The sequence below is a fragment of the Oryctolagus cuniculus genome, chromosome 18, assembly GCF_964237555.1.
Source record: "Oryctolagus cuniculus chromosome 18, mOryCun1.1, whole genome shotgun sequence".
Taxonomy (NCBI): Eukaryota; Metazoa; Chordata; class Mammalia; order Lagomorpha; family Leporidae; genus Oryctolagus; species Oryctolagus cuniculus.
Window position 1 is genome coordinate 51,087,872 of NC_091449.1, and position 27,951 is coordinate 51,115,822.

The 27,951-nt window shown below is 51.6% G+C and overlaps 2 protein-coding genes across 5 annotated transcripts; both read left to right on the forward strand.

Annotated features, from left to right (window-relative positions):
* The first annotated feature begins 17 nt into the window (after positions 1-17).
* On the forward strand, positions 18-1,889 carry THAP11 (THAP domain containing 11). The gene has a single exon (XM_008257483.4). It carries the CDS (start codon positions 284-286, stop codon positions 1,229-1,231), a length of 948 nt encoding a protein of 315 aa, XP_008255705.2. The 5' UTR covers positions 18-283; the 3' UTR covers positions 1,232-1,889.
* Positions 1,890-4,395: 2,506 nt separating this feature from the next.
* NUTF2 (nuclear transport factor 2) lies at positions 4,396-27,714 on the forward strand. 4 transcript variants are annotated; one of them, XM_008257484.4, is made up of 5 exons: positions 4,396-4,645; positions 22,572-22,699; positions 25,263-25,334; positions 25,424-25,522; positions 27,192-27,714. In XM_008257484.4, exons 2-5 carry the CDS (start codon positions 22,601-22,603, stop codon positions 27,303-27,305), a joined length of 384 nt encoding a protein of 127 aa, XP_008255706.1. In that variant the 5' UTR covers positions 4,396-4,645; positions 22,572-22,600; the 3' UTR covers positions 27,306-27,714. The 4 variants fall into 4 exon arrangements, with proteins under 4 accessions (XP_008255706.1, XP_008255707.1, XP_002711669.1 ...); XM_008257485.4 differs by lacking the exon at positions 4,396-4,645 and adding an exon at positions 4,660-5,116; XM_002711623.5 differs by lacking the exon at positions 4,396-4,645 and adding an exon at positions 4,802-5,176.
* Positions 27,715-27,951: the final 237 nt, after the last annotated feature.

Consider the following 27,951-nt stretch of genomic DNA (forward strand, 5'->3'; position numbering starts at 1 on the left):
GGCGTAGTCCTCCTTCCCAGGCGGTCCTTCGCGGCGTCCCCGGGGCCGACTCCCGAGCGCAGGCGGGCGGCCGGGCAGGCGTCGCAGCGCGGGCCGGCGGGAAGCGTACTCTGGGCACGGGGCGCCGGGCAGGCCCGGCTGCGCCAGGCGGCAGTAGTGGGAGGCTGCCTAAAGCCTCGCGCGGCGCCGCCCGTCGAAGGGCGGGCGGCGGCGGACCGACCCGGCCGTCGAAGGGCGCAGGAGGCCGGAGGGGCCGTGCTGGGCGGCGCGGCGCAGCGCAGCCATGCCTGGCTTTACGTGCTGCGTACCGGGCTGCTACAATAACTCGCACCGGGACAAGGCGCTGCACTTCTACACGTTTCCTAAGGACGCTGAGCTACGGCGCCTGTGGCTGAAGAACGTGTCCCGTGCCGGCGTCAGTGGGTGCTTCTCCACCTTCCAGCCCACCACGGGCCACCGTCTCTGCAGCGTTCACTTCCAGGGCGGCCGCAAGACCTACACGGTGCGTGTCCCCACCATCTTCCCGCTGCGCGGCGTCAATGAGCGCAAAGTAGCGCGCAGACCCGCGGGAGCTGCGGCGGCTCGCCGCAGGCAGCAGCAGCAGCAGCAGCAGCAGCAACAACAACAGCAGCAGCAACAGCAACAGCAGCAGCAACAGCAGCAGCAGCAACAGCAGCAGCAAGCGTCGCCGTCCGCCTCCACTGCCCAGACCTCCCAGCTGCAGCCCAACCTGGTGTCTGCCTCCGCGGCCGTGCTCCTCACCCTTCAGGCCGCCGTAGACAGCAACCAGGCTCCGGGATCCGTACCGCCGGCTCCCACCACCCCCTCCGGAGAAGACGTGAAGCCCATCGACCTTACTGTGCAGGTGGAGTTCGCAGCCGCAGAGGGTGCGGCCGCAGCAGCTGCTGCGTCGGAGCTAGAGGCCGCCACAGCGGGGCTGGAGGCCGCCGAGTGCCCCATGGGCCCCCAGTTGGTGGTGGTCGGGGAAGAGGGCTTCCCTGACACTGGCTCCGACCACTCTTACTCGCTGTCGTCAGGCACCACGGAGGAGGAGCTGCTGCGCAAGCTGAACGAGCAGCGGGATATCCTGGCGCTGATGGAAGTGAAGATGAAAGAGATGAAGGGCAGCATCCGTCACCTGCGTCTCACCGAGGCCAAGTTGCGCGAAGAGCTGCGCGAGAAGGATCGTCTCCTGGCCATGGCTGTGATCCGCAAGAAGCACGGGATGTGAACGGGTCGCCCTGCGGCCTGCGGCAGTCCTCAGGCCGCTGTGGGACTCCCCTGGACTCCTGGGGCACTAGTTGACAGTACTGAGGATTAGGGCAGCTGGACTCATGCTGGTGATCTGGCGATCTCACTTGTTTCCTCCGTACACAGCGGTCTGGGGCCTCCGACTCTGCACTGGTGACACCAGCATTTGTGACTTGGTTTACCCTCTTTCCCCAGTTTATGTTGCAGATTCTGGTCAAGCAGAGGCTTCAGAACCAGTGAACTTGAAACTTAACCCCTGAGGGTTGCAGGTGGGATGCCCAGGGACTGTGGGTTTGGGAAAACCACTCCTTAAGGTTGGCCGGCAGTCGGAAGCGATTCTTCTGTGTGTAGTGGTGATAGTTCCAAGTAACATCAGTTCTCGTTTTCATGCTTTTGCTTCCCAGGTGCAGCTCTGTGATTCTGATGGGGACTGGTAGATCTGTGCCTCTTCCTCCTGGGACCTCCCTCCCCAGGGGAACTGGGTGACCTGCTGATGGAGATCCAGCTTGCCAGGGACTTAGGTTTATCCTGTTCTGTTTGCTACTGGTTACAAATTCTATTTTCTGTACAATTAGTCAGACTAAAGTTTTCACTGTGTTTGTTTGGCAGGACAAATTAAACAAAAAGTAAGGTTTGTATTTGGGTTTCGCCATTTTATTTTTTACAAAAACTCAGCTAAGTGTCCTTGAAACGGTGAAATAGGCTTCGGTCTTATTTGAAAGGTTGATGTTGAGTGGAGATGACTGAATGATCAGGTTTCTCTGAAAAGGAGCCCTAAGTACACAGACCCTGGCTTCAGGGGTCCTCACAGAGCTCCAGGCCCAGCTCACCCTAAAGAGTTTGGAAACTACCAGATGGCTGCAGTTTGTCCATGGGTTGTCTCCCTGTGTCCTTTTAACAAGAAGCAGCAACTGAGAACTAAGCTGAATTCATACCTACCGCTGAGGGTTTTGACTTCTTCCTGGAGTTGACTTTTGCTCACCATTTCCTCCCTCAGGTCTAGCACAGTGGCTGGTACACATGTGCATGCATTACTTGATTAATTGGTAAAGACCACAGCTAGATCCAGCCATGGCTCATTTAGGCACAGATTTGCACAGAGCTCTTGTCCTTCAGTGTAATTGGGCTGGACTCATCGAGGGTATTAAAGTGTTGGGATTTGTGGTTGGCTACTTCTGTTTTTCTTCAGATTGGATATCAGAGTGGTGGGGGGTGACATTTTTATCTATAGCTTTCAGTAATTTAGCTCAAAGCCAATAAAGAGAGGTGAATGCCTTTAAAGTGAGTCCTGTTTAGGTGTTGGGACACAAAATCGACTTTCTTGGGCTCCATAAAATGATTCCCTTCTCTGTGTTAGACACAATACCTAGGGACCTGCCTTGTGGCTGCAAGGTGGAGTGGCACAAAAACTAGTCTCTGCTTCCCTTCATGTCACTGGGCACAAATAATTTGGTGGGGAAGTGAGGGTGGTGTAGCATAGGGGCCTGGTGAGGAGTGGGTTCAGTCTCTTCCTAGAGTTAATTCTGGCTCTGGTGGGGGTAGGTTTGGTCTTTGCTTTCTTAAGGTTAGTTTTGGCTAGTAATAGGTGGTGGAACAGAGCAGTGCATTTCCAGGCCAGCTGGGACAGAAGCCCTTTGCATGCCTCTGTTAGGCCAGTGTCACATGTCCCTACTCCCCTTTGACAGTAGGGCTTCCCCAGACTCCAGCTATACTCTTCAGTGTATCCTTAAGCTCCTGTTTGTTTAGAAATATTTATTTGAAAGAAAGAGAGGGAGATATCTTCCATCCACTGGTTCATTCCCCAAATGGCCCCAACAGCTGGGGCTGGGCCAGGTCAAAACCACAGCCCAGAATGCTATCCAGGTCTCCCATATGGGTGCAGGGGCCCAAGTACTTGGACTGTCATCTGCCACTCTGCCAGCAGAGAGCTGGATCGCAAGCAGAGCAGCTGGGACCGGAGCTTGCACACAGATACGGGATGCAGGTTGTATCACAAGCTTTGCCTGACTGTGCCACAGTGCTGGTTAGGAGCTCCTGTTTTTTTGATGAGATTCCTGCTGTTTCTGCTTTGGCTCTCCTGAACCTCTTAGCAGCACTACTTGGACCCTCTATGGTGTCTGCAGTTAGGTACATACAACACGTCCAGTGTTTTGGCTTTTTGGAGGACGGATCACCAAGCAAGGGAGTTCCCAGATGGCAGATGCACTACAAACAGGAGCAGAGTTCTCACCAACTTAGTAATAAAAACAGCGCCTAGTCAGGCAAAGTGTAGTTTGAATGAACTTAGGCTTTAAGGGAGAGGGTGGGGGTGAGTAGAATAGGCGTGCTGAGAGATCCTGGGAAGGCGGAACGGCTTGCAGCTGCCTACCTAGAGAATCCTTATAGCTGTTTCTCCTACCTGAGGTCCCCTGGCTTGCCCAACACAGGCTTTCAAATGTTTGTGTTACCAAGGAAATGATGAAATGCGTGTTCAAAGGAAAGGGGGGAGGGCTGTTTACAATCTGGTCTCTAAAGTGATGGGGAAACTGGGTGAGCCGTATCCTTCCACATTGATAAAAATGAAAGTTCTGTCTGCTGCAACAACGACAAAAAATGTTTTGGAGACCCCTGTCTACAGAGTGGTCTTCAAAAAGTTCGTGGAAATGCGTATTATAAAAAACAGGCATGGATTTCAAATTCTTGCTCCAAAATACTTTTAATTCCATTCTCCACGAACTTTTTGAAATATTCTTCTCCAAGTCTGAGAGTAATCATTTCTCCAACCAAGCCCTACCTGAGCAGCGTTTGCGTCTGCTGGAAAACCAGCTTTGGGGTCGATTAGCCCCGGAACGGAGCACGAATGTTGGGACAACAGAAGCTGTTGGTTCCAACGGGGTGGGCTAAAGCCGCACAGCTTCCAAGAGGCGGCCAGAACCTTGAAAGGGGGGTTTCGGGAGCGGAAACAGTCCAGGGGCCTAGGAAAGGGCGGCTGGGCCAGCTGGGGGCTGGCCGGGCTCCCATAGAGGCGGGGCCAACTCCCCATCCACCGTGCAGCTGGGGCGGGGCCAGGCCAGCTGGGACCGGGCGACAACAGAGCCCTGACCCTTGCCTGGCGCCAACCTCCAGTGTTCCAGAGGCTTCCGCTAGACCACAATTCTCAGGGGCTCGCCCCGGCATCCTCCCTCCCTGGCTTAGCCTCACCTCCCGCGCCGCGGGCCGTGTCTGGGTCTCCGCGCGTTGCACAGCGGGAATTGTAGTTTTCTTTAGATGCACTTATGCCGGAAACGAAAGGGGGTGGTACTACGTTTCCCAGAGTGCAGCGCGGCGGGCAAGGGAAGGCAGGGGGGAAGGGACAGTCGGTCGCAGACCGCGCTGGGTTGCCGCCGCCGCCGCCGCCATCGTGCCAGCCCCTCGGGTGAGTGTCGGGGCTAGAGCGCCGGGGCGGGGGCTGGGCCGCAGAAGCCGCGCTCTGGGCCGTCCGGGGCCTCCGCTGCGAGTCCCTGGGAGGCCCCTCCCCTCCCCTCCTCCTGGCGGCCCGAAGCCGCGCGGGGCCCGGGCCATGTGTCGCGCGCGGCTCCGCCTCCCGCCGGTCTTCTGAGGCGGCGGCCGCGGGGGAACGTAGAGGGAGTCAGACAGGCGCTTATCCGGGCCGTGCGGTCTCCGTGGCTGGTACACCCGGACTGCGCTGTGGCAAGGGCCCTTTTCTCTGGTCCGGACCTTCCGGATGGGGCTCTCAGGGCCCCGCCCCGTCTAGCCTGGCCCGGCCTGCTGGAGTCCGCAAGCTCTGCAGGCAGGCTAGCTGGCAGACCCCAGTCCCAAGTCCCTCCACCGCCTGCCAAGGATCGGGGATGAGCGGACCACCTGGCCCCCTCCGGGGTCAGCATGAGTAAGGGTGCCTACCTGCCGCGGCTGGACCCTGGGTCCCTTACCCGGTTCCCGTTCCTAGGTGAACACTTCTCTGCTTGACTGCCTGCTGGGAGTTCACGAAACCTGCTTCCTTTGTAGAACCCACGCATAGGTTCTCCTACGTGGAGGTCAGGGTAGGAAACGCGAGGCGGGAGGGGGTTCTGCACGGCCAGGGGTTTCCACCCTTGGGCGGCCTTGGAAGATCTGGACCTGATGAGGCCGCTCTGGGCTGGTAGGCCAACCCCGCCCTTCTCTATCAGTATCTAGGCCCCACGAGGTTGGTTGCCCGTTAATGGAGGAGGAGGTGAGGTTGGATGTTTGAGTTTCCAAGGCCTTGTTAGAACTCTCAGGCGCAGCACAATTCTCGCATGTTCCCCTCCTGGAGTCAACATAGACTTGCCCTGCCAGAGACGATGACTCCATAGAAATGGGATGATGAGGTGGGATTTAATGCAGAGGGGAAAAGAATCCAGGCCTGAGGTTCATGAGCCTAGTGCCAGACGAGAGGCTGAGCTGGAAGTGAATCTCGGGGTGGGGCCCAATTGAGCTGCAGGGCTCAGAGTCAGACTCCGGGGCCCTTCTGAAACCTGGGTGAAGGCACTTCTGATTGAATGGTGATAAGTTAAGAGACTTATCCAGAGAATAAAGACTTTGGGACTTGGGGAGCAGTCCCTGTCAAACTGACCCACCGCAGCTTCTGAGCCTCATTCCTGGAAGGGATTATAGCAGCTTGATCTTTGCAGACCTGACCTTAGCAACTAGCAGAGTACCAGGTGTCTTAGGAGGGCTGATTTGGGCATGTGGTGCTGAAAACAACTGCCACTGCCTTCTACCCCCACCCTTTGTGAGCATCTCCCCAGGTGAGAATGTTTCTGGTCAGTGTGCTTTGGGCTTGGAAGTTTTCCTGCAGTGGGACTGGTTCTGCCTAGTCATTCTCTCTGGTCAAGGAGGACAGGCAGGGATGCTGCTCAGAGCTCACCAGGGGTTGCCTTCTCTTTCAACTCCTACAGTCCATGTCCTGGCCTGTGAGCACAGAAATTCAGTCTCAGGCAAGGCCCTGTTTCCAGTAGGAGGGACTGACTACCCACAGCTCACATACAGAGTCCATGGGGTCAGGTCTCTACGCTTGATCTTGGCTAAAAGGCTGAGCAGTGATAAGGTTCAGATCTGACAGAACTAGAAGCAATGACTTCTAGACCCTCCCTAGATTGTCCGGACTGATGCTTTCTAGGACGCAGGTTTCAGATGAGCTAGGCTTATGGCTGTGGATTAGTTTGCATTATTCTAAGACCCTGGGTAGCTTGCCCTTCAGAGTCAAAAACATATTGTTCCTTCTCCGAGGATACCAGGAGTGGGAGGAATTCAAATCTCGCCTTCTTACTCCAATCTCTACACGTTCCCTGTAACTTCTTTGTTTTGGGATTTGCTAAATACTCCAAGAAGTCCCTGATCTTTCTGGAACTTGGCAGGCCACTGAGGTCTCAGATAAGAGAAGCCCGAGGTTCTCCAGAATCTGCGTGTGCCCTCTGTTCATGGAAGTGGAGCCTGATGTGAGGCAGTCAGAATATGGACGCAGAAGTGTAAGGCAGGTGTCAGGCTGCCTGGCTTATCAACCAACTCAAAATACGGTCCCTTAACGACTAGGAGCTCACTTCCCCAAGCCGTGTATGTTATTCAGCTGTCCTTCCAGTTGGTAAATTGGGCTGGGCTGGGTGATTTAAAGGAGGCAGAATTCTCAAATGCTAGAACCAGAAGAATTCTAGGATTTCCTGACTAAAGCATTAGAATCTTACTTGAGGTTGCTTTGAGGGAAAGGAGATCTCAGTATTGGGGGTTATAAGAGTAATGTTGGTATTACGTGCTGAGGGCTAAAATAAAGGGAGCTGGGCTCAGCATTGTGGCATAGCAGATAAAGCTGCTGCCTGCAATGTCAGCATCCCATGTGGGCACTGGTTCAAGTCCTGGCCTTGCCCCACTTCCTTTTTTTTTTTTTTTTTTAAGATTTATTTTATTTTATTTGAAAGGCAGAGTTACAAAGAGGCAGAGAGGCAGAGGCAGGGAGAGAGAGAGAGGTCTTCCATCTGCTGGTTCACTCTCCTGATGGCTGCAACGGCCAGAGCTGCACCAATTCAAAGCCAGGAGCTTCTTCCGGGTCTCCCACGCAGATGCAGGGGCCCAAGGGGTTGGGCCATCTTCTGCTGCTTTCCTAGGCCATAGCAGGGAGCTGGATTGGAATTGGAGCAGCCGGGGCTTTAACCAGCGCCCTTATGGGATGCTGGCAATGCAGGTGGCGGCTTTACCCCCTATGCCATCATGCTGGCCCCTGCCCCACTTCTGATCCAGCTCCCTGCTGATGTCCTGGGAAGGCAACAGAAAATGGCCCAAGTGATTGGGTTTCTGCCACCTACCTGGAGACCCAGAAGAAGCTCCTGGCTTTGGCCTGGCCTTTTCCCGGCCATTGTGGCCATTTGGGGAGTGAATCAGTTGGTGGAAGCTCTCTCTCTCTCTCTCTCTCTCTTTTTTTTTTTTTTTGACAGGCAGAGTGGACAGTGAGAAAGAGAGACAGAGAGAAAGGTCTTCCTTTGCCGTTGGTCACCCTCTGATGGCCGCCACGGCCGGCACACTGCAGCCGGCGCACCGCGCGGACCCGAAGGCAGGAGCCAGGTGCTTCTCCTGGTCTCCCATGGGGTGCAGGGCCCATGCACTTGGGCCATCCTCCACTGCACTCCCTGGCCACAGCAGAGAGCTGGCCTGGAAGAGGGACAACCGGGACAGAATCCGGCGCCCCGACCGGGACTAGAACCCAGTGTGCTTGCGCCGCTAGGCGGAGGATTAGCCTATTGAGCCGCAGTGCCAGCTCTAGAGGGTCTCTCTTTTGTCTCTATTCTCTTTGTGTAACTCTGACTTTCAAATAAATAAGTACGTGTTTAAAAATATTTTAAAAATAAAATGAAGGAACCTACAGGGACTATTAGTCCTCTGTCGAAGAAGAGGTTTCTGCATGATTAGTGCACCAAAGAGGAGAGACTGTTAGTGGGCCACCTTCTCCAGTGCCTGGCAGCAACCACAGAGGGAAACGTAACTGCGGATTATGGACTCAGCAGTTTAGTGTTCCTTGAGTGAGGCTGTCACCACTCCAGATCGCTATGGCTATTGAGTCTAGTTGCAACTTCTACAACTTGCTGCTCCTGTTTTCTGCAGAGCTCTCTGCTTGGTATTCTCACAGTGCCTGGGAATCGCACCAGCATTTTATTGTATGTGATTTCTCAGTTCTCTGCCTGGAACCTGGGTTTGTGACTTCTGCCCCTTTCATTGAGATGCTCTCATGGTTACTTTTTTTTTTTTTTTTTTTTTTTTTAAGCTTTATTTATTTATTTGAAAGGCAGAGCTACAGAAAGATCCTCCATCCACTGGTTCCTGCATCCTGCATCTACTGACTGCAATGCCTGGAGCTGGGCCTGTCCAAAGCCAGGAGCCAGGAGCTTCTTCAATTCTCCACCTGGGTGCAGGGGCCCAAGGGCTTGGGCCGTCCTCCACTGCTTTCCCAGGCACATGGGCAGAGAGCTGGATTGGAAGTGGAGCAGCTGGGACTTGAATGACTGCCCACAGGGGACGCTGGCACTGCAGCCAGCGGCTTTCCCTGCTGCACCACAGCGCCAGCCCCTCATGGTTATCTTGATTCAAGTGCCAAATAGTTTTTCCTGAAGTAGTACCCATCAGGAAGTCCTTCTTGGGTGAAAGAGGAGCCCTCCAGAAAGATGGGAGGTTCAGCAGACCCTGTGGTCCAAGAGGCTTCTTGGTATTTCTTGCTTATGAGGTTAGGAAGTGGGGCAGGAGCCAACAGGAACTTCAGGAATGCCAACACTGCATCCTCAGCCCACCCTCACTGGGACCTCCAGGAAAGGAAGGTACCTTTCTGGGCAAGAGGAGTGGATCGAAAGTTTTCCCAAGATGAACAAAGTTGGACAGGGGGCAGGTGTTAGGCATAATGGTTAAGGTGCTACTTGGAAGCCAGCGCCATGGCTCACTAGGCTAATCCTCCACCTGTGGCACTGGCACCCTAGGTTCTAGTCCTGGTAGGGGCACCGGATTCTGTCCCGGTTGCTCCTCTTCCAGTCCAGCTCTCTGCTGTGGCCCGGGAGGGCAGTGGAGGATGGCCCAAGTGCTTGGGCCCTGCACCTGTATGGGAGACCAAGAGGAAGCACCTGGCTCCTGGCTTCGGGTCAGTGCTGCACGCCAGCCGCAGTGGCCATTTGAGGGGTGAACCAACAGGAAGACCTTTCTCTCTGTCTCTCTCTCTCACTGTCTAACTCTGCCTGTCCAAAGGGGGGGAAAAAAAAGATGCTACTTGGAACGATTGTTTCTCATATTGGAGTGTCTGGGTTAAAGTCCTGGTTCAGCCCTGATTCCACCTTCCTGCTAATGCATACCATGGGAAGCAGTGGCTGTGTTCTTGATACACACATGGGAGACCTGGGTTGAGTTCCCAGCTCCTGGCTTTGGCATGGCTCAGTAATGGCTGTTGTAGAAATTTGGAGAGTAGACCATGGGATAGGTTCTCTTTCAAAAAATAAATAAACTTTTTTTTTTCCAAAGATGGACAAGATTTCTTTGGCTTGTGTTGAGCTGAATTCTGTGCAGGGCTTTCACCCACATGGCTACCATGGACCATTTGAGGATGACATTTGTGTGTTTGGGGTTTGGTTTGGCTACCCCTCTACTAATTGTGAGCTTCTGTGATTCTCTTTCTTTGCTTGTGTGGGGCAGGAATTCTTGAATTCCTCCCTGAAAGAGATGGCAGTGTGTCGGTTATTGCTGGAGTGATGGTATGATCATTCTGGCCCGCAGGCCTGTGTGGCACCTTCTTCCTTCTTACCCTGCCAAATGGAGTGTGTCCTCCCGGGCAGAATGCTTTGGGTCTTGCTGAGGCTGGGGATTTCAGTGACAGGGAAGGGAGACCCAGGGCAAGGGGTGGGCCTACTCATGGACCCCAGGACTTCTGCTACTGGTGACCTATGGCCAAGAACGTCTTTCACTATGCTGGGCCTCATTTATTTACTTATTGGAAAGATTTATTTGAAAGACGCAGAGAGAGAGATCTTCCCTCCTCTGGTTTACTCTCCAAATAGCCACAACAGCTAGGACTGAACTGGACCAAAGTCAGAATCCAGGAGCTTCATCTGGGTCTTTCACGTGGGTGCAGGAGCCCAGTACTTGGACCATCTTCTGCTGCTTTCCCTGGGGCATTATCAGGGAGCTGGAGCAGAAGTGGAGCAGCCGAGACTTGATCCTGTCTCCATATGGGATGCTGGCATAGCAGGCCGTGGCTTACCCTGCTATGCCACAAAGCTGGCCTCGTGGCCTTATTTTTTTCTTGCTGTGTGCGACTCCCAAAGGCCCTAGACTGGAGACAGGGCTACCAAGTCAATGGAGATCTCCCCTTCATAAGAGGAGTGTATCTGGGATACCTCAGGGCTGTTTGCTTCAGTATCCTCAGTAAAAAGGAAATTCTAGAATGTTTGTTAAAATATCAGATACTTAAGACCCTGGGTCGGTCCCGATCGGGTATTGCCAGGGTAGAAACTAGAAAGCCTGCTGTCCTTTGCAGGGTCTGTGTGGGGAGCCCCTGGTTCTACTTGCAGGTGGTTTCAGGCCTAGGAGAATTCAAGCTCTCAATCATTCCTATAGTGCAAACCTGCTTTGACCTGCTCAGCACGTAATCAGGTATTTTTCAACCTGAGGAGCTTGCTGATTTCGAAGGAGAAGAAAAGGACTCTTCCCCCTGCCTCCTGATTTTGCCTTCCAGCTGCTTTCTGCTACTCCATAGTGGCCCTCAGCAGTTCCAATCCTGGCCAGTTTTGTGAACATTCTAATACTGGCTATGCCAATGGCATTGTGTGGTCTTCAATTCTTTTTTTTAAAAGATTTATTTATTGGGCCGGTGCCGCGGCTCACTAGGCTAATCCTCCGCCTAGCGGCGCTGGCACACCGGGTTCTAGTCCCGGTTGGGGCGCCGGATTCTGTCCCGGTTGCCCCTCTTCCAGGCCAGCTCTCTGCTGTGGCCAGGGAGTGCAGTGGAGGATGGCCCAGGTGCTTGGGCCCTGCACCCCATGGGAGACCAGGAAAAGCACCTGGCTCCTGGCTCCTGCCATCGGATCAGTGCGGTGCGCTGGCCGCAGCGCGCCAGCCACGGCGGCCATTGGAGGGTGAACCAACGGCAAAGGAAGACCTTTCTCTCTGTCTCTCTCACTGTCCACTCTGCCTGTCAAAAAAAAAAAAAAAAAAAAAAGATTTATTTAAAAGTCAGAGTTACACAAGAGAGAGAAGGAGAAGGAGAGAGGTCTTCCATCTGCTGGTTCACTGCCGCAGTGACCGGAGCTGCGCAGATCCAGAGCCAGGAGCTTCTTCCGGCTCTCCCACATGGGTGCAGGGGCCCAAGGACTTGCTTTCCGCTGCTTTCCCAAGCCACAGCAGAGAGCTGAATCAGAAGTGGAGCAGCTGGGGCTAGAACCAGCGCCCATATGGAATGCCAGCACTGCAGGCGGCGGCTTTACCCACTACGCCACAGTGCCGGCTCCTCAATTCTTTTTTTTTTTTTTTTTTTTTTTTTTTTTTGACAGGCAGAGTGGACAGTGAGAGAGAGAGAGACAGAGAGAAAGGTCTTCCTTTGCCGTTGGTTCACCCTCCAATGGCCGCCGCGGCCGGCGCGCTGTGGCCAGTGCACCGCGCTGATCCGATGGCAGGAGCCAGGAGCCAGGTGCTTTTCCTGGTCTCCCCTGGGGTGCAGGGCCCGAGCACCTGGGCCATCCTCCACTGCACTCCCTGGCCACAGCAGGGGGCTGGCCTGGAAGAGGGGCAACCGGGACAGAATCCGGCGCCCCAACCGGGACTAGAACCTGATGTGCCAGCGCCGCTAGGCGGAGGATTAGCCTAGTGAGCCGCGGCGCCGGCCTACCTCAATTCTTTTTTAACCTAAGAGTCTTGGTTTCTTCATCTACTAAGTGATGATAATCATAGCAGCTTTATAGGACTTATTGTGAGGCTCAAATGAGAATACAAACAAGTGTTTGACTTGCAGGAGACATTCTGGCCACCACCCTTTGGGCTCCATTGTTATGTTTTACTCCCCTCTCTTCTCAGCCTCTGGGTTGCCACGTTGGTATTAACCAGGCACAGTAGTGGCAGACCATGGGCCTGGTCAGGTAGACTACACAGGCTCTACTGTGTGCCTAACCAGCAAGTTCACAGATGGGAGCTGTTTAGGACTCAGGCGGGAAATCTTGCTAGCCACCTGGGAAAGAGAGGTTACTCAGGGAGTGCGGGGCAGAGAGGACAGACTAGGTCTCAGGATTCAGCTTATGGATCAGTCAGTGCAGTGAAGAAGAGGAAGGGGTGCTGGAAACTCCTAGACCTTGAGTGTTGGTCCCAGAGAGGGTTTTGTGCTGTCAGCCATCTGGGCCCCAGACGTTGGCTGATTTCTCTCCAGGCCTGAGGCAGGGGAATGGAGAGCTGGACAGTTGCCATTCCCAGTTCGAGGTCTGACCCATGAGTGGCTTCCCTATGGGAGGCTGAAGTACTCACCTTCTGCCTAGCTGTTGACCTAGTATTCACCCAGGAACTGATGATAACTCCTTACAGCTGGGTCCTGCCTTATGCCCTCAGTTGATTTCCTGCTGACATCCCCACAATTAATGATGAGACAGGTCATAGGGTCACACCACAGGGAGAGCCGGAACAGGCCACCAGAGGCAAGGTCTTCGAGGGTGTGGTTGTGTGCCTGCTGTTTAGTCAGAGCTGCCCATCAGGTGAGCAGGACCTTGGGAATGGGAGAGGGGGCTGAAGCCAAGTCCCCCTTTGCTTAGACCACAGATAGCTGGGTGAGCCACAAAGGACTGTTTCCTGACAGCTTGAACAGAAGTGTGGGTGGAGGGGAAGTGGGTCACTGGGCCATTTAAATTGAGCAGGGCTTGCCCAGAACTCACTCCTCCTCCAAAGAGGAAGGGCTGGCCTCTTGGCCAGGCTCCCACACATTTGTGCACTTAGTCAACAGTGGTTATTGAGGGCTGGGCCAAGGAACAGGGGTGGCTAGGGATGCCCCAGGCAGGGAGACAGACTGTATATATACACAAATGTATATATGCGATAATCTCAGGCAGTGATAAATTCTAAGAAAACATGCTGGGAATAGCTAGATGGCTACTTTATTATTTTTTTTAAAGATTTATTTATTTATTTGAAAGGCAGTTACAAAGGCAGAGAGATAGGTCTTCCATCCGCTGGTTCACTTCTCAGATGGCCGCAACGGATAGAGCTGGGCCAATCCAAAGCCAGGAGCTAGGAGCTTCTTCTGGTCTCCCACATGGGTGCAGGGGCCCAAGGACTTGGGCCATCCTCCTCTGCTTTCCCAGGCCATAGCAGAGAGCTGGAGCAGAAGTGGAGCAGCTGGGACTCGAACCGGCACCCATATGGGATGCCAGCACTGCAGGCAGCGGCTTTACCCACTATGCTACAGCGCTGGCCCCTGCTACTTTTTTTAAGAGGCAAAGTTACACAGAGGGAAAGAGAGAGAGATCAATCTTCTATTCACTGGTTCATTTCCCAAATAGCCCCATTGGTTGGAGCTGGGACAAGCCAAAGCTGCGAGCCTAGAACTCCATCCAGGGCTCCCATGTGGGTGTCAGGGTCCCAAGTACTTGGGCCATCTTCTGCTGCTTTCCCAGGCACATTAGCAGGCTGCTGGATTGGAAATGGAGCAGCTGGGACTCGAATCAGCACTTGCATAGGATGCTGGTGTCATAGGTGGCAGCTTAATCCACTGCACCACAATGCTGGTCCCAATTTTTTATTTTTAAAAGTTTATTTTTTAAAAAAGTTTATTTGGGGCCAGCACTGTGTTGTAGATTAAGCCTTCTCCTGCAGTACTGGCATGGAAGATCTGTCTCTCCTCTCTCTGTATCTCTCTCTCCTCTCTCTCTATCTCTGCCTTTCAAATAAATAAATTATTTTAAATAAGTTTATTTTTAATTATTTGAAAGGCAGAGAGAGTGAGAGAGATCTTCCATCTGCTGGTTCAATCCCCAGATGCCTGCAAGAGCTGGAGCAGGGCCAGGCTGACACCAAGAGCCAGGGACTGTTGCCTGCCAGGGTGTGCATTAGGAAGTTTGATCGGTAGTGGAGGCAGGGTTCAATCCTAGGCGCTCTGATGAGATGAGAATATGCCAGGTGGCGGCTTAACCCTCTGCGCCACTGTGCTCGCCCCTAGACAGCTACTTTAGATTGAATAGTCAGGGAAGGTGTTAGTGAAGAAGTGACATTTGAACTGACATATGTATGAGGCCAGGGAAGAGTGATCCAGGTAGAAGGAGCAACAGTTAAGAACTCCTCAGATGAGAACAGGTTCAGAGAAGTGGAAGAATGCTGGCATGAGATAAGGTTGGACAGCAGGAAGGCTGGATCACCCAGGGCCTGGAAGACAGGCCAAGTGGTTGAGACTTTGTTTCAAGGACCATGGGCAGTCATTGGAGGGCCATGGCACAGGGTCCGCAGCACCCTCCTCAGACCATGAAATTGGAGGAACAGTGTTTTCCTGAAGGACAGGCACCCTGAGTATCTTCCTGTCTTGGCTGCTGCCTTTCTGCCTCTGTCCCTGCAGTTCACGTCCCGTGCTCTGGGCCTGAGAAGTTTAAGCCAGGTTGGTGGTCACTCCTGCTTGCTGGAGGAATCCCTTCCAGGTGCTCTACTTCAGGGCTGCATTTGGGGCCTTGCAGATCGTAGATATGAAGTGAATGACATGCCTGGTGCCCCGTTTCCAGGACCCCACTGGAAGCTGGGCCTGTCTCCTGGCTGTGTTCCTCACAGGCCTTGGTGATGGCTTTCAGACACATGAGCAACTTTCTGTGTGCCACTTTGGAAATACTGGCATCATCTTCCCCATCACCCTTCTGCCCTTATTTCTGCCTGAAGTCCACTTAGGTCAGGAACTGTCTCTCCTTTGATGGTAGAAAAGGATCGTGACTGAAGATTTAGGGAAATTGAAATCATCTGTCATAAAATGCTTATTGTTCAGATGACAGGTTTTTGGGGTGTGTGTGTGTGTGTTTTCTTTTTTATTGAGAGGCAGAGAGAAAAAGAGATTATTGGGAGACATTCCCCAAATGCCCACAACAGCCAAAACTGGGAGTCAGGAACTCCATCCAGGTCTCCCATATGGGTAGCAGGTACCCCCTCACTTTGGCCATCACCTTCTGCCTCCCAGGGTCTGCATCTGCAGGAAGCTCTTAATTGGGAGCCAGAGCTGGGAACTGAACCCTGGTGGTTAAGATGCCAGTATGGCTGTGGCTTCTTACTAGCACCTTAACCACTGGGTCAGATACCTGCCCCTGGACGACTAGGTTTGATGTGTAGATCTTCTGCTCACACCTTTGGAGATGGAAGACCCTTCCTAAGAGAGCCACGCTTCCCAGTTTGCCCAGGAACAGCTCTGTTGGTGAGATGAGATCTGTTGTTTTTAGCACCAGACTCGGGTTTTTGCTGGGACTCTTGGCTCTGAGATCCACTGAATTTGTTCAGTTCCACCCCATTGTCTAGCAGCTGCTAGCATTTCCTTCCTTCCCTCTTTCCTTCCTTCCTCCCTCCCTCCCTCCCTTCCAAGATCTATTTATTTTGAAAGAGTTATATATAGAGAGATTTTCATCTGCCGGTTCACTCCCCAGATGGCTGCTGGGCCAGGCTGAAGCCAGGAGCCTGGAACTCCATCTGGGTCTCCCACAAAGTTGTGGCAGGGTCTCAATTTCTTGGGTCATCCTCTGCTGTTTTTCCCAGGCCATTAGCAGGGAGCTGGATTGGAAGTGGAGCAGCCAAGACTTGAACTGGTGCGCATGTGGGATGCTGTCGTACAGGCAGCAGCTTTACCAGCTATGCCACAATGCTGGCCCTAGCTACTGGCCTTGAGTGAGGTAGCAAACCTCACTGAGGCTCATTTTGCTCATCTCTGACATGGGTGTGATTCACAGGGTATTGTTAGGCACAAGAGCCCACAAAACTCTTCACTTATTTCTACACTTGATGTGCATTAGTGGAAATAAGATGTACTCAGCCAGACACTTTTTTTTTTTTTCTTCAAGATTTATCTTTTGTTTTATTTGGAATAGTTACAGAGAGAGTTAGAGACAGGGAGAGAGAGAGGTCTTCTATCTGCTGGTTCATTCTGCAAATGGCTGCAAAGGCCAGAGCTGAGCTGAGCTGAAGCCAGGAGCCAGGAGTGTCTTCCAGGTCTCCTGCTTGGGTGCAGGAGCCCGAGGACTTGGGCCATTTTCCACTGCTTTCTCAGGCACATTTGCAGTGAGCTGGATTAGAAGTGGAGCAGCTGGGACTGGAACTGGCACCCAAATGGGATGCCAGCACTGAAGGCTGGGGTTTTAACCCACTGCACTGGCCACCTTTTTTTTTTTTTTCCAAGATTTATTTATTTATTGAAACACAGAGTTACAGGGAGAGAGAAGTCTTCTATCTGCTGGTTCACTCCCCAAATGGCCACAATGGCCAAAGCTATGCTGACCCAAAGCCAGGAGCTAGGAGCTTCTTCCGGGTCTCCCACATGGGTGCAGGGGCCCAAAGACTTGGGCCATCCTCTGCTGCTTTCCCAGGCCATAACAGAGAGCTGGATCAGAAGTTGAGCAGCCAGGACTTGAACTGGTGGATATATGGGATGCCAGCACTGTAGATGGTGGCTTAAGCTGCTATACCACAGCGCTGATCTCCAGACAATATTTCAAGTTTTGCCTTTAAAAGTATCTAAAGTTTGAGGATAAACATGAAGCTTTTCTTTTTAAAAGAAAAATATTTATTTATTTATTTGAAAGGTAGAGTTAGAGAGAGAGACTAAGAGAGATTTTTCTTCTACTGGTTCCTTCCCCAAATGGCCTCAGTGACTAGGGCCGAGCCAGGCCAGAGCCAGGAGCCAGGAACTTCATCAGGGATTCCCATGTGGGTGGAAGGACCCTAAGCCAGGAGCCAGGAGCTTCTTCTGTGTCTCCCACATGGGTGCAGAGGCCCAAGGACTTGGGCCATCCTCCACTGCTTTCCCAGGCCATAGCAGAGACCCGGACTGGAAGAGGGACTGCTGGGACTAGAACCGGCACCCACATGGGATGCCAGCGCGGCAGGCAGTGGATTAACCCACTGCGCCACGGCGCCGGTCCCCGGGGTCTTTCCTATACCTCAAGCAGCCTGGCCTGTGGTGGCCAGCAGTCTGGATGGAGCAGGGGTTGTGATCAGCAGCCTCAGAAGAGCCATAGGAGAAACTGTGAGGGTGGTCAGTCCCCATTCTAAAGTGAGACTGCCTCTGAGGGTTGGTATTTTGTTTCTTTCCAAGGCTGTTATTTCCACAGTAAATTAAGAAATAGGGCTAGGGCTCATGGACATCCTAGGAAAACATTGTCCTAGTCGGGCCTGGACTCCTCCCCTGTTTTGCATTGGACTTAGGGAGAGGCTCTGCACTCCTTCTGGTTTTAGATTTAGGAATGTTGCCTCTCAGCCATGAGTGGAAAGCCTTGTGGGGGGTGCTGGAAGATGGGTATGACTAGAACCCCATCAGCCCAGAACCACAGTGCTCAGGTAGAGGAACAGGGCCCAGGAGTGTTGTTAGGTGTGTTTTTGTATGGGAGCTTGAGTGTGGGACGGACTCCCCAAATAGGTGGGGTCTGAATGGTGACTTGGAGGAAGAGTAGAAACTAACCAAGCTGATGAGGGGAGGGAGGGTATCATTGGCAGGGGGATTCACCTCTACAAAAAAAAAAAAAAAAAAAAAGTGAGCAAGCACTCTGTGAGTCTTGGTGTGTGTTTATGGAGCTGAATCAAGGTAGGAGAGGATGGGGTAATGGGACAAGTATAGGGGACCACCTGTGTAGCTGAGGATTTGGCCTCTAACCCAAAGGTATGGGATGGATTAGATGATTTTTGTGGTTTAGAGCTCAGGGATGCAGTTAACTGGGACCAGCACTGGTCTTGGCCAAAGCTTTCTTTTCTTATTTGAAAGGTAGGGAGAGAGCTGCTATCCACTGGTTCACTCCCAGATGCCTACAATAGCCCCAGGCCAAGCTAGTTCAAAGCCAGGAACTCAACCCAGATCTCCCATGGGTGGAAGGAACCCAGTTTCGTGAGCCATAACCTGCTGCCTTGCAGAGTCTGGACTAGCAGGAAGCTAACGTCAGGAGCCAAGATGGGCATCAAACCCAGGCATTCTAGTGTGGGATGTGGGATTTTAACACCTGCTGTTCAGCCAAAGCTTTCTGATACTTTTTTTTTTTTTAAAGATTTATTTATTTATTTGAAAGGCATAGTTAGAGAAAGATTGATCTTCCATCCACTAGTTCACCCCCGAGATGGCCATAATGGCTGGAACTATGCCAGTCCAAAGCCAGGAGCCTGGAGCCCCCACTGGATCTCCCACACAGGTGCAGGGATCCAAGAAGTTAGGCCAGCCTCTACTGCTTTCCCAGACAATAGCAGAGAGCTGGATCGGAAGAGAAGCAGCTGGGACTTGAACTGGTGCCCATATGGAATGCCAGTACCACAGACAGAGGCTTAGCCCACTATGCCACAGCACCGGCCCCTGGACATAGTATTGAAGGTTCCTTCTCAAACTTTCTGGGAGCCTTTCAGCTGTCCTGACCTTCATGGAGCGAGCTCTGCCCTGCCAGAACAGAGGGCCCTCTGTCCATCTGTCACTCTGCCCCACACACTTTCTCTACCTCTTCAGCCCAGTAATAGTTGTATTAGAAAGTTATCACACCATGAAGAACACTGCTGAAAAAGGGAGAACACCCCCATACTTCTTCTGTCCTACCACATGGTAGCGCCTTGTTAACTTTAGTTCAGCTTCCAGCCTTAGTTCCCCTCCCCTCCATCCCCAGCCTCCTGGTTTCCTGTTCTCACCTCTTTTCGTGCCCATAGACCTTTGTTGATGGTGTTTCCTTTTTTTTTTTTTTTTTCTTTTTAAGATTTATTTATTTGAAAGACAGAATTACAGAGAGAGAGAATCTTCCATCTGCTGGTTCATTCCCCAAATGGCCGCAATGGCTGGAGCTGTGCCAATCTGAAGCCAGGCGCCAGGAGCTTTTTCTGTGTCTCCCTTGTGGGTGCAGGGGCCTAAGCACTTGGGCCATCCTCCATTGCTTTCCCAGACACCTTAGCAGGGAGCTGGATTGGAAGTGCAGCGGTGAGGGCTCCAGCTGACGTCCAGGTGGAATGCTGCTACGCTTCAAGTCCGTCCCTGATGGTGTTTCTTCTTCTGTGCATACTCTCTGATTGCTGCCCAGCCTTGCTGTGTTCCAAAGGCAGAGGGCGAGATGGCCTTATCCATTCCCCCAGCTTTCCTGCTGCCCCCAGAACTCTCTGGGACTGGGCCTCTAGAGCATCTTGGGGGTTGTGGTGGATCTAGGCACTCTAAGCTAAGCATAGTGAACACTAGGGAGGGTTGGGGGCAGCAGAGATGCGGGAGTGAGTGGGGAGCTGTGCTCTGCCTGAGGCACTGGCAGTTTGGGCACAGCCAGTCTGTCCCATGGGGATATGACCATGATAGCAGATGTTGAGCTTATGTTTTTCCCACTTGTTGATTTGTTTTTTGTCAGAGTGTGAATTGAGAAACACGTATGTTCCTGTGTAGCAGGCGTGGCCAGATCCAAGCCTTCTCTCCTGCTTGCTTTAGACTTTCTTGGACATTTCTTAGTCATCCCTGCGCTGAGCTTCTATTTTTGTTTCACTACCTCCTAGGGGACTTAAAATAAAACTGGCTTAGTTTCCGGGCTGCTCATTGGCTGAAGTGGTCACAGACTGTGGGATTGGTTGCACTGTCACTGTCCCTCCTTGCTGGCCTTGAATGAGGTCACAGAGCCTGGAGCAAGCTAGCACTTACCATGTTGGGCTTTGCCATTCCCCTGGAGAACCTCCCAGCTGCCAGCAACATCAGGGTTACTATCCCCATTTTACAGCTGAGGTGCCAGCGGCTCTACATCAGATTGCCTCCCTGATGGTTGTCTGCTGGGGTGAACCCACCTATTTTCAGGACGGGGGGAGTTCACTTCAGTCAGTGACAATGACGGAACAACACACAGTCTGCAGTTTGTGTTTGTGGCATCCCGGCCTGGGTGTTGAAGGCTTGTCATTCTGTGGTCAGCACCTTGTCATCCAGAGTGAGGTGTGAGGCAGAGTGGCTCTCTCACTTGGGCTTTAGTTTTCCAGCCAGCCTTCTTCTTTTGTTGTTGTTAAGGTTTTATTATTTATTTATTTTTATTTAATTATTTGAAAGAGTTAGAGACATCATTCATCCACTGGTTCACTCCCCAAATGACTGCAACAGCAAGGGCTAAGCCATGCCAAACCTAGGAGCCAGGAACTCCATGTTGATAACAGAAACTCAAGTACTTGGGCCATCTTCCACTACTTTCTCAGGTGCAGTAGTGGGGAGCTGGATCAGAAGTTGAGCAGCTGAGACTTGAACCAGGGCTCATATGGGATGCTGGTGTTGTGGTTGGCAGCTTAACCTGCTGTTCAACATCCAGCATTCTTGCAGCCATGGTCTCCTAACTGGGAGTGGTGCTCCCCTCTCCCTCAGAAACCAGAGAGAGAGAGCCTCTTGCAATGAAAGCCACGTCAAGAAGGGAGGATGTGAAGAGGCCACATATTTTCCCACACAGCCTCTGTTTTCCTTCCTCTCGTGCCTCAACTATTACTCTGGTCCTCTGAACTCTTGCCTCCCCAAAAAACATGTAGGTATCACCCCTATCAGTGAGGAAATGCTCCAGAAAGGGCAAGGTTGGGTATTGCCTGACCTCCAAGATGTAACCTGCTCCTTTGAGACTTAAGAGAGTCATTTGTTGGTTTTGTCACGTATGGGACTTTTTTTTTTTTTTTTTTTTTTTAAGATATGTTTATGGGTGGCGCCAGCATACCAGGTTCTAGTCCCGGTCGGGGCGCCAGATTCTGTCCCGGTTGCCCCTCTTCCAGGCCAGCTCTCTGCTGTGGCCCGGGAGTGCAGTGGAGGATGGCCCAAGTGCTTGGGCTCTGCACCCCATGGGAGACCAGGAGAGGCACCTGGCTCCTGGCTCCTGCCATCGGATCAGCGCGGTGCGCCGGCCGCAGCACGCCAGCTGTGGCGGCCATTGGAGGATGAACCAACGGCAAAAGGAAGACCTTTCTCTCTGTCTCTCTCTCTCACTATCCACTCTGCCTGTCCAAAAAAAAAAAAAAAAAAAGATATTATTTGAAAAGCAGAGTTGAGGCTGCTGGCGTTGTGTTGTAGTGGGTAAAGCCACTGCCTGTGACGCTGGCATCCCATATGGGTACCAGTTTGAGACCCAGTTGCTCTGCTTCCTTTCAGCTCTCTTCTAATAGCCTGGGAAAGCTGCAGAGGATGGCCCAAGTGCTTGGGCCCCTGCACCCATGTGGGAGACCCAGAAGAAGCTCCTGGCTCCTGGCTTCAGATTGGCCTAGCTCCAGCATTTGTGGCCATCTGGGGAGTGAACCAATGGATAAAAGATTCTCACTCGCTCGTTCGCTCTCCCTCCCTCCCTCCCTCTCTCTGTCATTCTGGCTTTCAAATAAATAGTAAATAAATCTTAAAAAAAAAAAAAAAAAAAGAAAGGAAAAGAAAGGCAGAGTGACAGAAAGAGGAAGAAAGAGGGATCTTCCATCCACTGGCTCACTCCCCAGTGTCATCAACAGCTAGAGCTGGGCCAGGTGGAAGCTAGAAGCCAGGAACTCCTGTGTGGGAGACAGGGACTCAAGTACTTGGGCCATAAGCTGCTGCCTGTCAGATGCATTAGTAAGAAGCGGAATCGGAGTGGAGTAAACAACACTTGAACCAGGCACTGTGATAGGGAGTGAGGGCATCTCAAGCTGCAGCTCAGCCTGCACACAATGCCCTCCCCAGGAATGAAGCCTTAAGAGGCTGTTTCCCCTTCACTGTCACTGCCAACCAAGCCTTCGGACAGATCCCGGCACCTGAAGGTTAGTGTAGAAAACACTCCACACATGGATATCAGTGTAAAGTGGGAAGGTGGCAATAACTTTACCCTTGCAGATTGTTGAGATAATTGAGATACTCCTTAAAGGCTCCTCCCCTTATTGGACATTGAAGGGCCTGCACCCTCAGCACCCTTATGTCTGCCACCACCCTGGCACCTCTTTTTCTCATCATCCAGGAGCTCCTCAAAGAAAAGACTGAGTCTGTTACACTTCTTGGCTCCTAGCACTGGTCTGGCTTAAGATAGGAGTCTCCGATTAGTTCCTCAGGGTCTGTCCATGCTCACAGAAGGAATGAATATCAACAAAGGACTCACTGCCTGAGGAAGCCAGAGAGGGATAGAGGTCAGCAAGTGGTTACCTCCTGCTCCCATGGTACCAACACATCCCTCTCTGTCATGCTGCTCTTTCAGGTCTCAACAAGGCCAGGTGACGCTCCAGAATGGGAGACAAGCCAATTTGGGAGCAGATTGGATCCAGCTTCATTCAACATTACTACCAGTTATTTGATAATGACAGAACCCAACTAGGCGCAATTTACGTAAGTATCCAGCTCCAGGGGATCAATTCAAGTGCTGGGCCAGTTCACACACAAGCTCTGGCAGCCCTTGCAGATCTGGCCACATCTCTCTGAACTTCCACCCATGGAATAAAGGGCCAATGCCTGGCCCAGCTTACTGATTCATACATTTCCTGCTCTCATCTTCCACAAGACTGAGAAACCTGGTATCCTAGGCTGGGTGTTGTAAGCTTGCCATTCTGTGTGGTCAAGCACATGGTCCTGACAGTACCTCTGTTCCATGTTAGGCAGCAGCAGGCAGAGACTAAGGTTTCTGGTGCCCTCTGGAGGCAAAAGCCTGGAGCATCTTTCGTGCAAACCTGAGCTTTTCTAAGAGGTCCCAAGTTCAGCTTCCTTTTGGGGCCAAAAGCTGAATGCTCATGGGAAACAAATGGGAGTATCTCAGGGAGGCTGGCATGTCCTTTGAGAAACCCCTCTATGCAGGCATTGTTTGCTGCTATTTTAGTAATGTTTATGTACACCAAAAACTTTTTTTTTAAGGTTTATTTATTTATTTGAAAGAGTTACAGAGAAAGAGAGCCAGAGGCAGAGAGAGAGAGAGAGCGCAGGTTCACTCCCCAAATGACTGCAATAGCTGGGGGTGAGCCAGGCCGAAGACAGGAGCCAGGAGTTTCTTCTGAGTCTCCCACGTGGGTACAGGGGCCAAGTGCCTGGGCCATCTTTCACTGCTTTGCCAGGAGCATTAGCAGGGAGCCAGATCTGAAATGGAGCAGCCAGAACTTGAATCAGTGCCCGTATGGGATGCTGACACTGCAGGTGGAGGCTTAACCTTTTATACCATAGCACTGGTCCCCAAGAACTACTTATACATGACTCTACCCGAGTTTCAGACACAGAAATGCGATTGATCAGGTGACTGCCTTGCAGGTCTGCCCAAAATCGGGGTAATAGGAGTCTTCTAGACCTAGTCGCAGCCCCTGGCTGGTTGATCTTCTGTATCTGCCTCAAAATATTAAGGTCCATTCAAAAATTTTGGGAAGAAAGAAAGGAATTTTACCAGTGGACAACCAGATGCAGAATAGATATTATTTGATGGTCAATTATCATAGAAAAGTTTTTTTTTTTTTTTATTTCATTTTATTTGAAAGGCAGAGTCCGATCTTTCATTTGTGGATTCACTCTTCAAATAGCCATGTCTGGGGGCCGGCGCCGTGGCTGACGTGGTTAATCCCCTGCCTGAGGCGCCGGCATCCCATATGGGCACCGGGTTCTAGTCCTGGTTGCTCCTCTTCCAGTCCAGCTCTCTGTTGTGGCCCGGGAGGGCAGTGGAGGGTGGCCCAAGTGCTTGGGCCCCTGCACCTGCATGGGAGACCAGGAGAAAGCCCCTGGCTCCTGGCTTCAGATTTGCGCAGCACCAGCCAGCTGTGGCGCCATTTGGGGAGTGAACCAGCGGAGGGAAGAGAAGGGTCTTTCTCTAACTATCTATAACTCTACCTGCCAAATAAAACACACACACACACACACACACACACACACACACAAATAGCCACGTCTGGGTCAGGCCAAAGCCAGGAGCCTGGAACTCCCATCTGAGTCTCAAGTATTTGAGTCACCATCTGCTGCCTTCCAGAATGCACATCAGCAGGAAGCTAGATTAGAAGCAGAGGAGCTGAGACTTAAACCGGGCACCGTGATGTGGGATGTGGGCATCCCAAGCTGCTGTGTCAAACGCTGCCCCAGGAGAGAGTATTTTGAAAAACTGGAACTGACTCTGTTATACTGGCAGTGCTGCATCGTTGTCTGTTAATTAAAGCAGGCCTGACCCAGAGAGGAGAGTTAGCAAGGTCCTAAAAGAACACAGTATATACGTATATATATTGTTTCATAATCTTCAGCAAATTTCCTCTTTGAAGATTAGGAAACTCAGACTCAGAAAAATAAGTGACTTACGTAATATCACAGCTAGTGTGTAGCAGAGGCCCTTTTGCGTTCTGTCCCTGAAGGTTGTGAAAGGTGAAAGGGAGGTTTTGGAGGGGTGAGGACGACTTACCTAGTGAGTTGCCTATGGGATTATCTGTGGAGGCAGAGAGGGTCCCGGACTAGGCCCTGTCAGCCTCTATCCATCCCTGACCCTGTGAGTACCCAGAAGGCTCGCTGGAAGGGCCACAGTGGAACTCTGCCATGGCCCTGGAAATGGAAATGAAATGAGATGTTTGCACGTTATTTCTAAAGACTTCTCTGGAATTGAGGCTTACTGACCTCACAGCAGGTTGGCTTTTGTGTGAACCCAGGCCACTGTGGCACTCCTGAGGCACAAGCATGTCTGAGGCCATATGACTTCTTGAATAAAAATGGGAAATGAGCCTAGTGGGTATATTTTGTTAAATAGTCTGTCAGCATCTAACCTCAGAAAAAGGATGTGTAATTAAAGAAGTCATAATAGTGTAAAGTGGGAGCTACCCTCAGTTCCCTCTGTTCAGATACGGAAACTGAGATGGGCACTCATTTCTCCCATTTTTGGTGTCCTTAGAGATCACTTTTGTGTTCTGAGGCTCTGACCCTGGACTTTGCCTGCCTTTTGCAGATTGATGCGTCATGCCTTACGTGGGAAGGACAGCAGTTCCAAGGGAAAGCTGCCATTGTGGAGAAGTTGTCTGTAAGTAAGGGCCAGAGCTGGGATGCAGGCGACTCCTTCCCCACGTCTTCTGGCTTCTTTCAGCCCACTGACCACTCTTTCTCTTGTAGAGCCTTCCCTTCCAGAAAATCCAGCACAGCATCACGGCACAGGACCATCAGCCCACGCCAGATAGCTGCATCATCAGCATGGTTGTGGGCCAGCTCAAGGTAATAGTGCTGCTGCAGTACTGGGGGAGGGGTGGGCAGGAGAGGACCCTGGGCCCCTGCTCTTCCTGTGCATGTGACCCGGTTATCAATAAGCACACAGAGTAACTGTTCAGAGCTGTGTAGTTCAATATGATAGCCATCAGTCACGTGGAACAATTTTTAAAAGACTTTTATTAAAATTAAAGTTCTCAGGTCCATTAGCAATGTTTTTGAGTGCTCATAATCAGTCATATGTGAGTACCTATTGGACAGTGCTGATACAGAACATTTCTGTGATTACAGAAAGTTCAATTTGACAACAGTGGTCTAGAGCCTTTTTGGAAAAGGGACAGGAGATATAGGAGCAAGCTGTAGTGCTAAGACCCTGGGCCCTGACACAACTCAAGGCATAGGTGGCCAGGCCAGCTGAATACTAAGAGACAGTCCCTCCTAGAGCCCATGCTGCCACTCCCCAGATTAGCTCCTGACCTGCAAAGCAGACTTGCATTTTCCCTTTCCTTATTTATAACCTGTCATCCTCACAACCTTCTGATGGACCCTCAGACCCCTCCCAGAACTCTCAAGGAACCTGTTCAGTGCCTGATAGAGTGAAGCCGGTTCCCTGTTTCCAAGAAGCCCCTCCTTCCCAAATGGCCCAGTCTCAACTTCCTGGGAACGTGTTGTGGTAGGGCTCACAGTAACAGGCTCAAATCCTTCCTCTCTGGACAAGGTAGGCAGGGCCTCCTGAATCTAGTGTGGGCATGGAGGGAAGGTGCCTTAAGACTCTGCAGTGGACCCAGAGTATCGTCCTTCTGTCTTGGACCTTACTGTCAGTTTTCCCTGCCTGTCCAAGATGCCCTGCCCAGAGCCTGTGCCCAATAGGCCCTCAGGATGCAGACAGTCTCTCCGGGGAGCTCAGTACCAACTTATAGGCTGGGGTAGAAAGTGGAGCCCCTTCCCATCTTCCCAGTTTCTTCCTGGTATTTCTGTCCAACTTGGAGCCCCCAGATGACTAATTTGCCTCCTTACTAACATTAATGCACAGAAAAATGGGTGATATTAGAGACAGAGCTGGTTAGCTGACCTGCTTCAAACTGTGCCTCATCCTGGTTTTCTGCAGCTGGGCTAGAGTTTCTTGCCATTCTGTTTCCATTGCAGATGTTGTATGATGACAGGAAACAGATCACCTGATGGTGAGACTATGGCTTTCTTTTTTCCTGTAGAGCTGTGACCACATCATAAACCCAGTTTTGAGCCTTTTCTCACGTACTTGCCCATAGTTAGTATTTGCAGCAGTTTCTCCTGATTGGACTGAGTGGCATTATCAAACAGTGAGTCTGTTACAGTTTTTTGATACTGTAAGTTCTGTAATAAGTACTGTGGGATTCTTTCCAAATTTTGGTAACTTGTACCCAGAGACATGAGTTTGGAAGCAGATGTGTCATCTGCTCTGTCGCAGTAGCTAACTTGCTGAATTATTCTGCACTTGAAGCACAGAACAATGTGAACTGTCGTTTCATGACCACTGTGTCCCAGTGCAGTGTTTGATGTATTAATTCATAAATACCCTTTGCCTATACTAGGATTTAGTACAGTATGATCCCAAGGTTCGTATTCTTTGCCTCATTCCCCAACTACTAACTCCCTTTCTGTTCCTTGGCTCTCACGGAATCGTTTTCTCTTCTTACAGGCTGACGAAGACCCTATCATGGGATTCCACCAGATGTTCCTATTAAAGAACATCAACGATGCTTGGGTTTGCACCAATGACATGTTCAGGCTTGCCCTGCACAACTTCGGCTGACCTCCTCCCAGCCAGGCACTCAACGCTGTTTCCTCCTCCCTCCTCTTCCTGATACTATTCACACTCCTCCAGATGCTCCAAATATCATTCACAAACGAGCAGGGCCGTGGTGGGAGAGGGCGCGGTGCGCTGCTGCCACCAAGGTGTTGTGCATGATGTTTGGACTCTAGACTAGTTGCATCTGACAGGAGAAGTTTGTGTTGTACCAGCGCATGCCTTGGAAAGACTTAAATAATGCAAAAGGTTGTCTTTTTTTTTTTTTTTTTTTTTAATCTACTGACAAGTTGCTCTAGTAACCCAAAGAAGTGAAGGAGAAAGCAGCTGCCTCACCGCCCAGATATTGATTTGTTCAGATGTTTCAATGCCTCATGATACAATAAAACCACAAAACTTTTCTTAACAGTTTAAATTGTTTGAATTAGTTTACTAGCTGGCTGGGCATCAGTAATTACCCTGCCCCATTGTCTCTCGTCTCCCTCTCACCTCTGCCCCCAACTCAGCAAAACCTGTTGCAAGGAGAAAACTTGCCGAAGCAGCACTCCCAGTTTGCTTCCCTCAAAAGCCCTGTGGAGCAGAATTCTCAGCCCACCTGGTCTTTGGAAAGCAGACAGGGAGAGCTCAGGTCTTGACTGAAGCGTCCCTTGCA

What these genes read in the sequence shown, in the direction of transcription:
- THAP11 (XM_008257483.4), top strand. Translation starts at nt 284, where the DNA reads ATGCCTGGCTTTACGTGCTGCGTACCGGGCTGCTACAATAACTCGCAC.
- NUTF2 (XM_008257484.4), top strand. Translation starts at nt 22,601, where the DNA reads ATGGGAGACAAGCCAATTTGGGAGCAGATTGGATCCAGCTTCATTCAA. An exon ending in CCCAACTAGGCGCAATTTAC is followed by an intron (nt 22,700 to 25,262) that starts GTAAGTATCCAG and finishes TGCCTTTTGCAG; the next exon opens with ATTGATGCGTCATGCCTTAC. An exon ending in TGGTTGTGGGCCAGCTCAAG is followed by an intron (nt 25,523 to 27,191) that starts GTAATAGTGCTG and finishes CTCTTCTTACAG; the next exon opens with GCTGACGAAGACCCTATCAT.